At 36.4% G+C, this 12,801-nt stretch overlaps 1 protein-coding gene across 6 annotated transcripts in view; it reads left to right on the top strand.

Annotated features, from left to right (window-relative positions):
• Positions 1–12,801, top strand: part of mapkap1 (MAPK associated protein 1) — a 326,447-nt gene that overhangs the window by 143,198 nt on the left and 170,448 nt on the right. For all 6 annotated transcript variants that reach the window (XM_072565771.1, XM_072565772.1, XM_072565770.1 and 3 more), the window contains one exon: positions 7,652–7,828. In XM_072565771.1, coding sequence (XP_072421872.1) covers positions 7,652–7,828 — 177 coding nt within the window. The remainder of the gene's footprint in view (positions 1–7,651; positions 7,829–12,801) is intronic.

Genomic DNA, 12,801 nt, shown 5'->3' with positions numbered 1-12,801 from the left:
TCATCTTCCCATTGTTATTTCTGATCTCCACCCATATAGATTCTACATCATCTGATCTGAAGTAATTTCTTGCTGAGGTACTTGTTCTATCCCATACTAACAGAGTTATCTACCACCCTTTCCTTCTTGCCTATCCACTTGAAAATCACACCCCTGAATATTTAGTTCCCAGCTTTGATCTCCTAACCAGTAGAAAGTGGATGAAGGCAATGGTTTCATTTGTCAGTTTGTTTATGAGCCATATTTCTGAAAAACTAATGTATGAGTCATAGTTTGACCCAAGGTACAAATGATTAGGGTCTGTTAGAGATATAGATCCTCATCCTGGAATTCTCTAAACCATCTGTTAGATTTGAGAGTGTGGAAAATAGTTTTTTTTTTCAGAATTTTAATGTGAATTGTCTCTGCTGCTGTGGTGGAGTTTGTCATAGATTCCAAAATGTGAGCAAGGTTTCAGAGCCTATTGGTGATATGGATTGGCCTGAAGTCACCTCAGTGAGATTGAAGTTTTAATAGAAAGTTTAGTTTTTTTTCAGTTTTGAAGTTGCAGTGCATTAACCAAGAGGGAAGAACTACCTAATGTGTAATTAGATTTACTGCAGCTTGGGACACCTGGATTGAAATCCCGCCTGCTACGAAGGTATGTAATGCCATTTCTGAACAGGATTGGTAAAATATCTAGCAGCATTATGCACTTTGTCGAGTGCCATCTTCACTTGGTTTTCTGTGATACTTCTTTTGAAAAGCCACCTCATGGATCTTTTGTGTACTGCATTTGGCAACTTGAGTTGTCTTCCCTGTTTTTATCAATAAGAATTGGATTCAGAATGTGTGATCTATACAGGTTAGTTTAATTATTACTTTCTCCAACTGGACTCTACTGCTTTGACTATACAGTTTATTGTTCTGTTTGTTTGGTAACTGTTCTGCGATAGCTTGCTATGCTGAGCATTAAGTCAGTTCAGATTCCTGCATTTTTTTCAAGTTTATTCGTAGCTACTTCAAGACCCCTCATGACATGCATCTTTGCATGTTTTTTCCTTCCAATGCACAGCATTTGAAATTTTAATTCAGACAAATGTTATCAACATCTATATGTATTTGCTCCTTATTTCTCCATATGTTTCTGTGGCTTTTGTAATATTTCCCATTTACACCTAGTTCCTCCTCAAACTATTGTCCTTGTAATTAAGTTGAATATTTTTAACAACCCCCTATTCTTGGAGAACTTTGATTAGTTGATAAGATGTAATGAAACTGAGATTGATATAAACGTATTTTGCTGTCATTTGTGGTTGAGTTCTGGGTTGGATGTATTGGTTTGTCGTGTGTATTCGGAGTTGACAGTTGACTTTTGAGGGAAAACCTACAATACCCGTACTTCCAAGTGAGAAGCAGTTACCCAGAGTTCCCAGGGAATAACCTAGAAGGCTCAAGGAGAGAATATTTTGGATTTTGGAGTTGGTTGAGAGAGAATATGTATTAGAATGGAGAAGTATTTGCATAAAGTAACATGCCAAGTAGATATCCTTTTAAAAATAAGAGTTTAATTAAATTATTTCAGAATAAGTTTGCATAAGTCCTAGACCAAAGTGTGGTGATACAGGTGGTGAAGGGGAAATGAAGTTAATTTTTTGAAGTTAAAAGAAGAGAGAAAAAGGGAATTGGAGCTGCCGCAAAGATCATATGGGAAGAAAAATTAAGTCAGGAACGTAATAATAATTAAACAGTTATCTGTTGCAGCAGATGAGGTGAAATTTTAATCACTTTGAGCCAATAAAAATATTATACCAAGCAGAATTTCTTTGAAATGAGCTGGGTTTTGTGCGAAGTGTAATACTTTATGTTCTCTGAATTGCAATAATATTTGGAAGCTGTGGCAGGGTGTACTGGTTCCACATTGATTTCTACTATATGTTTAAAAATCTTTAAAGGAATAGATTTTTTTCCTCCTGTTTATCTTCATTTCTGTTGTTCATAACTTTTGATTTGCTTTATTGTTAAAACAAAGACTGCAATATTGATTGTCTATGCTTTAGTAAAAGATCACTTTGGTTAAAAAAATTTAAAACACTTAGAATAATTCCTGCCAAGCTCCTCTAAGGAACCAAATTTGTCCAGTACTCCCATCAACTGGATATCTCCCCATACCAATTGATCAGCCATGAGATCAGAATACAAACAAAAGTACCAACAATGTTGGATTAACTGTTTTGGCAAGTTTCTAAAATTAAAGTTCCTAATGGGTTGGTAGCAACCCTCTCGGAGGTCCATGACCTTTGTAATGAAGTAGTTGAACAGTATACAAATAGGCCATGGATGTTGTACAACTGTGAGATGCAAGCAGAGTGCAGCCATGTGCCTTGCATGGACTGGCTGCCTTGACTCTGGAGGACGGATGAGAGCAACAGGGAATTGCTAAGAATGAGCATGGTTACCAAGGCTGTTGATGGATGTCAGATGAGTCTTGTTCAGGAGAGGAGAGTTTATAAATGTTTTAAATATTGTTAAAACACAAAAGACACCAAGATATTAATTTGTCCAGGTATCAATGAGTAATATATAGAATTATAGCTCAGATGGCCACTTCTGTTTTTTCTGATTCATTTAAAAAGATGTTTTCTATCAAAAAAAACTTGATAGCTATTTTAAAATAAATCACCTCTGTTATTGGATAACAATGTGTGAACAATGGAGATTGGCAAAAGGAGGAAACAACATGAAAGAGCAAGGCATGAACAGTGAGTAGAAGGGAATTGGGAGGAAAAGCTTTAAAAGTATGTTTGTAAATATATGCTGAAGTACATGATACAATAAAGGTATCACTGTGTGCAAAGTATTTCCATAGTTCTAGTAAAGATATAACTGCAAATTATGCACAGATAGTTTTAGTTATTAGAACTCCAAGTGCAAATTGAAATCAAAGATATAGCTGCTCAGTACAAATTTTTGCAAGCAAGTTATTATATTCAAATAAGAAATGCAAGTAATTTTCTGGTCTTGTAGTTTTTGTATATTATTTTGTACATTTTCTATACAACTGATCTTCACTATTCATAATAACAACCATCAACCTATTAACAGAAAGGCAAAGATCATGATTTGAAACTTGAATTTGGAGTACAAAATATTATGCATTTTTCTGATGGAATTTTGTGCTTTTGTAACAGTTAGGCATTATCACAGTCCAACAAAGAATTTCCTTGTGATTCCTCAGTGCATCTTATAGATTAATCAGTTGCATGTGTGCTTTGCTGTACTCAAATACAATTTTGCCATGCGAGGGAAACAGTGCAAGGGTTCTTTTAGTGCTGGGCAGCAAGCTTCTAACTTTTAATCTTGGAAAATTCTATGTGTAGTAAAAATGCTGACTTAAAATTTGACATACCCTACAATTTTATATGTTCGGTACATGACCTTTGTAATGTTGACTGGGATCCTAATGTATTGTTTCTTTGTATCCCATTTATTAATTAGTAAAGAAATAACTTGCAGTTCGAAGATTCCTTACACTTAAGGACATGTGTACTCCAGAGCCAATGTAGGTAAATGGAGCAGACAGTTTGCATAACAATATTCCATTAATAGTTGTAAGATAAATAACCAAATAAGTATGATTAAAGAATAATTATTGGCTAGGATGCTCAGAACAACTCCCCAGTTATCTTCAAATAATGCTATAAGATTTTTTTACATGTATAGAGAATGAGGTTTTCCTTAAACTGGAAAGGTTAGGTCAAATGGAATACAGGGAGAACTAGCCATTTAAAGACAGAGCTGGCTTGAAGGTAGAAGACAGAGGGTGATGGTGTAGGGTTGCGTTTTAGACTGGAGGCCTGTGACCAGTGGTGTGCCGCAAGAATCATTGCTGGGTCCACTTTGTTTGTCATTTATATATATATGGATATGAACATTGGAGGTGTGGCCATTAAGTTTGCAGATGACACTAAAATTAGAGGTGGAGTGGACAGCAAAGAAGGTTATCTCCAAGTACAAACGGGATCTTGATCAGACAGGCTGAGGAGTGCAGATGAAGTCAAACTTAGCTAAATGTGAGGTACTGCATTTTGGAAAGGCATATCAGGACAGCACTTTATACACTTAATAGTAAGGTCCGAGGGAGTGTTGCTGATCAAAGAGACCTTGGAGTGTAGGTTCATAGTTCCTTGAAAGTGGAGTCGCAGGTAGGATAGTGAAGGTGGCATTTTGTATGCTTTCCTTTATTAGTCAGAGCATTAAGTAAAGGAGTTATGAGGTCCTGTTGAGGATGTACAGGACATTGGTTAAGCTACTTTTGGGATATTATGTGCCATTCTGGTCTCCCTATTGACTGAATGATGTTGTGAAACTTGAAGATATACAAGGATGTTGCCAAGATTGGAGGATTTGAGCTATAGGGAGTGGCTGAATAGGCTGGGGCTGTTTTCCCTTGAGCATCAGAGGCTGAGGGATGACCTTATTGAGATTTATAAAATCATGAGGGACATGGACAGGGTTAATAGCCAAGGTCTTTTCCCTGGAGTGGGAGAAGTCCAGAACTCGAGAGCCTAGGTTTAGGGTGAGAGGGGAAAGCTTAAGGGGGCAACCTTTTCATGCAGAGGGTGGTGTGTGTATGGAATGAGCTGCCAGAGGAAGTGATGGAGGCTGGTATAATTGCAACATTTAGAGAGTATCTGGACATGTATATGAATACGAAGGATTTAGAGGATATGGGCCAAATGCTGTCAAATGGCACTAGATTAATTTAGGATATGTGGTTGGCATGGACGAGTTGGACTAAAGGGTCTGTTTCCGTGCTGTACATCTCTACGACTGTTTAATTTGAATGGGAATATGTCTCACAAATCTGTACTACTTCAGTACTGCATTAATCGTATTGGGCTCGATTATTTCTCCAGGTCTATGGAATGGGGTGAGTCTGGATAAATATGACTTTCCTTGTGCTCTCTTGAAGTGTACTTGATGCGCATTGTTGAGATAATCAAGCCTCCACAACAGGAATTAAAATATTGACCATCATGACATTTAGAGCATGAAAGAGAAAATGTTGTTGGAGTTGTTATTTAGCATTTGCAAGTTTTGTTTCACCCTGATCTGCAGTATGTTCCCTCTTTTGAAAAGCCATGGATCTTCTAGGTAATCTAAGTGGAAGTTGGTTTGCATTCCATTTTATTGAAAACTGTCTACTGAAAAAATTGATACTAATGAGATGTGCTGTCACAACCGTTTCATGCATTGATCTCCTCGACATTTGAGTCATCAGATGCAAATGAGACCGATTTAATAAAACTTTTTCTTTTCTGAATCTTTTTAATTTTTTTGGCTTCATCACCTGATAAAAACTTTGCACTGCTGAAATTGAGAACATGGTTTCCATAAAGTGAGTATTTCCACTAACTGACCTGCAGGCCCAGACAACCTTGTCATGAAAGTAACTCACTGATAGAAGTTCACTGGGGGTCCCTTTTCTTGAATTTACCACTTATCCTATGGTATAGTAATTTAATAAAATTATTATCTCATGACTAATTTTGAAGTTTGGTCACCGGAAGGATAATTGTAATTTGTGCCCTGCATGTCCCTCAAATTATAAATAGCTTAAGTGTTATTTGCAAAAAATGTCTTAGATTTATAATGTTTAAACATTACAGAGCTGGCCATTTAAGAATATTCATCCATCAGTCAGATTTACTTAACAAACAGCAAAATTATTGTTAGATTATTAAACAAAACATATCGTAACAACCTTTGTCTTTATTTAATATGTTTCAAAATATGACAATATAAATATATATCCTTTTAAGTAACCAAACATGGGCATCTACCAATTACAGAAAAAAATAAACTTTCTCAGAGATTAGCTATTTTACTACTTGAAGATAAAAGGATAAGATGTGACATATTCCACGTGGCTTTTTATCTGGTATCCTGGTACATGCATACAAATGTCACTAGACGCGTGTGGTTGTCCTTGGTAACTTTTTAAATGCTGTTCATTTAGGAAAGGTTGCAAGGAAATCTTCTGGAAGTTTCTGAGGAGAATGGCTGCATGAGTTTTCAGCTGTCACAGTTAACTGTCCAAATGAGCTGCTCAGAATATTCAAAAGGCTTCTCTCTTGGCAAGCATCAACCAAGTGAACACAAATCACCAAATAATTTCAAAAAGCCTCACTTCTGACAAACATAAACTCAGATGTGTGACTTCCAGTAAACAAGTACAAGTAGTTAGCTTAACTCATGTGTCTTGACTTCACTCAGCATCTTTGTTTAAAAGAAACAGAAGTCTCCTGCAGTGTCCTGTCAGTGATCACTTCCAAAAGAAGATAGGTCCAGGTATCATGCTGGTGCTTCAAATGAAACAATTTTCACTTTATTTAGACACAGGTCCTCAAAAAATATTAACAATGGAAGCACCTTCATCACAATTTCAACTGACTGGAGATAAATGTTAGATGTATGAAATAAAACAAGTGAGAGCATGAGTATTGAGAACGTGGAAAGGAAATATTTGCTAATTGGCCAGCTGTATCTGTTGGCCAGATACTACACTATTCTCATCTGGTTGCTCAATTTGAATCCATAGACGCTACTCATAGGTATTATTCAAACATCTGTTGAATGTTCAGTATACCAACTGATCGGCACTGCAGTTGTAGCAGGAAGAAGCCTGAGACAAATGGAAATTTAGGAAGAAGTTGAAAGAAGTAATCTGTCTGAAATGTTGTTAATACTTACTAGAAGACCAAATGAGTTTCAAGCTATTCCAAAGTTATTGAGATTATTAAATATATACAATTAATAGTGATTTTGATAAGTTGCACTCAAAATAAGTCTAGTTTTTTTTTCTGTAATGTTTAAAGGGATCTCTGTATTCCTAATGGGATTACAACGGCTTGTGGGATATTTTATATCAATATTGTGCAATTCTGAATGTGTTTTTAATAAAGAAATGTAGAAGTTTATCATTAAAACAATTGTTATATCTCACTCTCAACTGCAAATTCCTCATTGATCCAGCAGCTACTGCTTCTTTATACCACCACTCTGTCTTCTGGCTAAAATGTGGTTCATCTGTCAGCATGTTTCTATAAAGCTCATGAGTTTTTGTTGTCTGCTGAGAGAAAGTAAATGTTTATTGGTCTTGAAAATAAGCTGCCATAAATTTATTTCAGATGTATTTTCTTCATGTAAAACATTTTAATAGTTAAAAATACTCTGGCTCTGCTGACCGTTGTGTTTTCTTATTTTTGCATTCTGGGAGAGCCATGATGCAGTTTGCTTAGACAAGAATGGGAATAGCGCCAGAAGATAATGTTGGCAAAAATACCAGTTGCATAGTGGGTTTTCACTTGTTTTCTGCCAAGGTCTATGCTCTGCTTACAAACATTAATGTGAGGTTAATGTGTTAAAATGTAAGCTATTGAATGCAATATTTATTTATTTTAAGATTTTTCCTTTTAAAAACAAATTAGTCTTTTATTATTTAAAAACACACCACTTTTTCTGCGATTTGTTTTGCTGCACAGAGCACTCATTGCCCAATCAGGCTTTTCTTCGTCAGCAGGAGGTTACTGCAGCCTACACCACTGCAGTTACTTGACCATTTGTCGATTTGACTTTTTCTTAAGTGCTTGCTATTTCTTTACTGCAGTGAAAATGTGGATGTCTACTGCCTTCATATTGCGGAGGACGATGGGGAAGTTGATGGAGATTTTCCACCATTAGATTCCAATGAGCCTATTCACAAGTTCGGCTTCAGCACGTTGGCACTAGTTGAGAAGTACTCACCGCCTGGGCTGGCAACGAAACAGTCTCTCTTTGTTCGAATGTAAGTTTTAAAAAAAATTAACCTTTTCACTTTGAACCCAACCTTACATTTTGTCATTCCCTGTTTTGTTATTGCAAAACACAAGTCTATTTTAATAGGTTTGATAAGTTTAATCAGTTCTATGTGAAAGCTGTTATTTCTTAAAATAGAACTAATTCATTGCATACCCTTTTTCTCAGCTTTGCAATTTCTGAACTTGATCAAAATCAACCAATGTAAAAACTGCAACGCAAATTGCCTTAGTTTTTAAAATCATATAATCTGGAGTTGACATTCCATGCAAGAATAGTTTGTGTGTTGTTTTGCTACGAATCATATTTACATAGCTTCCCTTTGCAGTGTTTATTTTAACAATTCTTGTCTCCCAAAGTACTGGAAAATTCTCATAAGGGTCTCTGCAGTTGATATTTACTGGTTGGCAAACAGCTGCACAATCCTTTTCTTCATGATTTTAAAATCATCCTTTTGATTTGATTCTCAATTACAATCACAAAACTGAGATAAATATTTGTTGCATTTGATTTTAATTGTCCATATTATTGGTAATTATATAAAACCATCACCCATGTGTTCATGCCAGTTTTAATTCTGCAGAGGTCTTTGGAAAGTGTTGATTAGAACTACACTGTTGATATTACACGTGAAATAAAATTGCAGTGCTGCTGGCAAGTTAAATAAATTGATGAAGAAAGACTACCAAGGCACTCACCAAATAACACTGTTGTGGTTCTGTTCGCCGAGCTGGGAATTTGTGTTGCAGACGTTTCGTCCCCTGACTAGGTGACTTCCTCAGTGCTTGGGAGCCTCCTGTGAAGCGCTTCTGTGATCTTTCCTCTGGCATTTGTAGTGGTTTGAATCTGCTGCTTCCGGTTGTCAGTTCCAGCTGTCAGTTGCAGTGGTCGAATTATTGGGTCCAGATCGATGTGCTTATTGGAGTGTTATCCAAATAACACTCTTGTTAAATTAACAATTTCCTGTTATAAATTATATTTAAAATTGAAAAATAATGGTAGATGGTATTAGCTCAGTATTTTTATTCCCAGCTATTCTTTTGCTTTTACTTATGGAATGTTCTATGAAAGACAAATCTGAAATAAGCATAACCCAATACAAATATTCACTTGTTTATACAATTGTTTGTAATCAAGAAAGATAGCTTTAACTTTCACCTTTGAGGATAAAGTCACATAAATTAACATTGTTAACCAAGTAGAAAACTTTGAAAATATAGTTTAAAAATATAGATTTTGAAACTTACTTTTTGAAGTTCCAACATACTTGAAACTGATTTTTACTGATACAGCCTAGAAGACTAGATATAACCTATTATAACATTAATATGTTGAAGATACTTGTAAGTTTGTATGCCACTAAATTGTGAACAAATAGGAAGGTGTTTTCAGGAGAGCAAATTTATTAATCATTTATTTACTCAATACCCGTTCAATTAATGAAATATTTTTTTGCTGCACTATCTTTTTACTTTATAAGTGTTGTTGAGTTTTGCTTTATTTTGAAAAATTAGGTAATACAACTGTAATGTCTTATGAGCCAAAGTGCTTTGTTATTGCCTTTTACTGTGTATTAGTATTTGATCTGGCTGCATGCCAGCTGCAGATCCTGCCCTTTTACATTTTTGGAGCATTACAATAGTTTGTTATTCTAAGTCCAGGTTGTTGTTCCAGTTCAGAAATTTTACATATGGACTTAACATAAATTTAGTGGGAGCAAAATTGACATGGTTTCCTTTTTGGCAGGAGATTCTGTCTGGGAAAGGAACTTTTTTTTAGATTGCAACATTTGAAGGATAACATGCTGTTGCGTCTATATTATACTTCTGAAGTGAGAAATAAGACTAGTCTTGTCATTTTGAATTTGAAATGAGGACTACAAAAACAAAGAGGCTTAAATTGTAGCAAACAATGTGCCTGCAAATCTTAAAAGAATGCTTTTAATCGTGAAGTGTCAGGATTAAAACTTGAGAATAACATTGCTTAGCCTACTGTGAACTAAATAATGCTTCTGTGAAAAATAGGGAAAGTAACAATCTTTTTCACACTTTTGCTGGCATAGTTCGATTGCTGTTCTGCAAATGAAATATCTAAAAATGGTATCTGGGTTCGACTGACACAGTTTGTGTTCATATCGATCTCCGAACCTGAAAGGAACATGAAATTTCTAAGCTTGAATTTTGTGTGTTGAAATTGAGCTCACTTCCTCCCTCACTAATTTTCTATTCATATCTGCATGTTCTTTAGTTGCACTGTAGTTATTTACATATATTTCATAACTTTAAAAGCTGAATCAGATTTATGACCATAATAAGTTTCAAAAGCTGCATACATACTAAATTTATTCAATTCATTTTTATTTCACTCTGGTTTTCTGTAAAAGAAAATTCTAAGGATTAAATTAATTTTGTGTAGCAGTTGATGAATTTCAGTTTGTAGTTCCAGGTAAGCTGACAGGGAATCATCCTCTTTTGCACTTTAATGCTAACTGAGGAAAAGAGGCGAGAGGAAAGTAGTTGCCAATGGAACTAAAATTAAGGGCTGATTTTTGAAGATAGATATCTGGATATCTATGTGAGTTGATGCACTTGGGCAGAACAAAGGACACAAGGGAATACATGGAGAGTGGTGGGTCTGTGGGAAGATCAGAGGGACCTTGGTATGCATGTAAACTAGTCCCTAAAAGTGTCAGGACATGTAGATAAAGTGGTATGGAAGGCACATGGGGTACTCTGCTTTATTAGCAAAACCATAGAGCAGGGGGGTTATGCTGGATCATATAAAATGTTGGTTAGGCCATAGCTAGAGTATTATGTGCAGTTCGGGAATCCACGTTATAGGAGGGATGTGATAGTACTGGAGTAAGTGAAGAGGTATTTTACGAGGATGTTGCCTGGACTGTAGAGTTTCAGTTATGAATAGAGATTGGATAGACTGGGATTATTTTCCTTGGAGCAAATAGTTTTGAGATGTATAAAATTGAGAGGCAAAGATTGTGTAGACAAGAAGAAACTTTTCCCCTTGAGAGATTGGTGACCACTGGGAAAAAATTTAAAGGCAGAAATTTTTGAGATGAGAGGAGAAGCATTTTCATCCATCGGGTGGTGGGAATCTGAGCTCACTGCCTGTAGGGGTGGTAGAAGCCAGAACTTTTAAGAAGTATTTGGATGAGCACTCATGATGCCAAGGCATACAAGGCTGTGGGCTAGGTGCTGGAAAATGGGATGAGAACATCAGGTAGTTGCTTTTGACTTGTGTAGACGCAATTGACTAAAGGGTCTTTTTCAGTGCTGTAGATCTCATAACTCTATGTCATAGAGTTGTACAGCACAGAAACAGACTCTTCGGTCCAACTTGTCCATGCTGACCAAGTTTCCCAGACTAGACTTGACTGTATTTGTCTCATATCCCTCTAAACCTTTCATACTCATGTCCAACTGTCTTATAAATGTTCTAACTGTACCTATGTTTGTGTGTGGAAGTTTTTTGGGGAAGTGATATTAATGAAAATCTGATTTCTGGGAAAGCACTGTGATCAGGCACAATACAGAGTTGCTTCATGTGCACTCCAGGAGTTGATGGATCTTTGCTTTTTAATAAAATATTCAGTGAATCCATTTGTATGTACACTGTCGGAAGTTTTTCCTCCTTTTGGGAGCCAAGAGAGGAACAATGCAGATACTAATTTGGGCAATTACCTAACTGAACTGTTAGAGCACTATAAATATTCCACAACCACCTGATTAAGGAGCAGCGCTCCAAAAGCTAGTCCTTCCAAATAAACCTGTTGGACTATAACCTGGTGTTGTTTGATTTTTAACTTTGTCCACCCCAGTCCAACACCGGCATCTCCAAATCATGAGTTCTTGCTGGTGGTTTTATTTTGAAGTGGATGATCAAGAAGACTTGCTCATCTTGGATAAGTTTTATCCTTTTTATCCAAATCCTGCAATGTTGCAATATTAATTTTCCACTGCATCCTTCCAGACCTTAATTGTGACTACAAAACATTAAAACCGTTAAAATCAATTCTGCTCAATCTTTTCGGCTAAGTGCTTAGTGGTGTGTTAAGAAAGTTGTGCGACTTAGCTGTCTTGAAACTTGAAATCTCCAATTCTGGAGCCAATTGTTTATTTAAATAATTTGGGTCTTTAGAGGTACAGCTTTCAACTGATGTTGGGTTGTGTGATTATTCATATACAGAATGAAATAAAATTCAAATCATTATTGTGCAATTATGATAGATTAACGTTTCAAAAATTTCAGAATTTAAATGTGAAGCAAAAAGATTTTGATCTTTGTCAAGCAAAAATTATATTGTGTGTTAAGCTGAAGGATGCAGTTTCCTTTTTTAATGTTCAAAAAATGGCAATGTGCTAATTTAACCTCGGTTGTTGGTAAAATTCTAGAATCCATCATTAAGGATGAGGTTTCTAAATTCTTGGAAGAGCAGAGTCTGATTAGAACAAGTCAACATGGATTTAGTAAAGGGAGGTCATGCCTGACAAACCTGTTGGAATTTTTTGAAGAGGTGACAAGTAGGTTAGACCGGGGAAACCCAGTGGATGTGGTCTATCTAGACTTTCAAAAGGCCTGTGATAAGGTGCCACACGGGAGGCTGCTGAGCAAGGTGAGGGCCCATGGTGTTCGAGGTGAGCTGCTGGGATGGATTGAGGATTGGCTGTCTAACAGAAGGCAGAGAGTTGGGATAAAAGGTTCTTTTTCAGAATGGCAGCCGGTGACGAGCGGTGTCCCGCAGGGTTCGGTGCTGGGGCCACAGCTGTTCGCATTATATATTAATGATTTGGATGAGGGAACCGGGGGCATTCTAGCGAAGTTTGCCGATGATACGAAGTTAGGTGGACAGGCAGGTAGTACTGAGGAAGTGGGGAGGCTACAGAAGGATCTAGACAGGTTGGGAGAGTGGTCCAGGAAATGGCTGATGGAATTTAACGTGAGCAA

The sequence above is a fragment of the Chiloscyllium punctatum genome, chromosome 49 (assembly GCF_047496795.1).
Source record: "Chiloscyllium punctatum isolate Juve2018m chromosome 49, sChiPun1.3, whole genome shotgun sequence".
Lineage (NCBI taxonomy): Eukaryota > Metazoa > Chordata > Chondrichthyes > Orectolobiformes > Hemiscylliidae > Chiloscyllium > Chiloscyllium punctatum.
The sequence above is the reverse complement of the archived record's forward strand: the minus strand, read 5'-3'. Positions and strand labels throughout refer to the sequence as shown.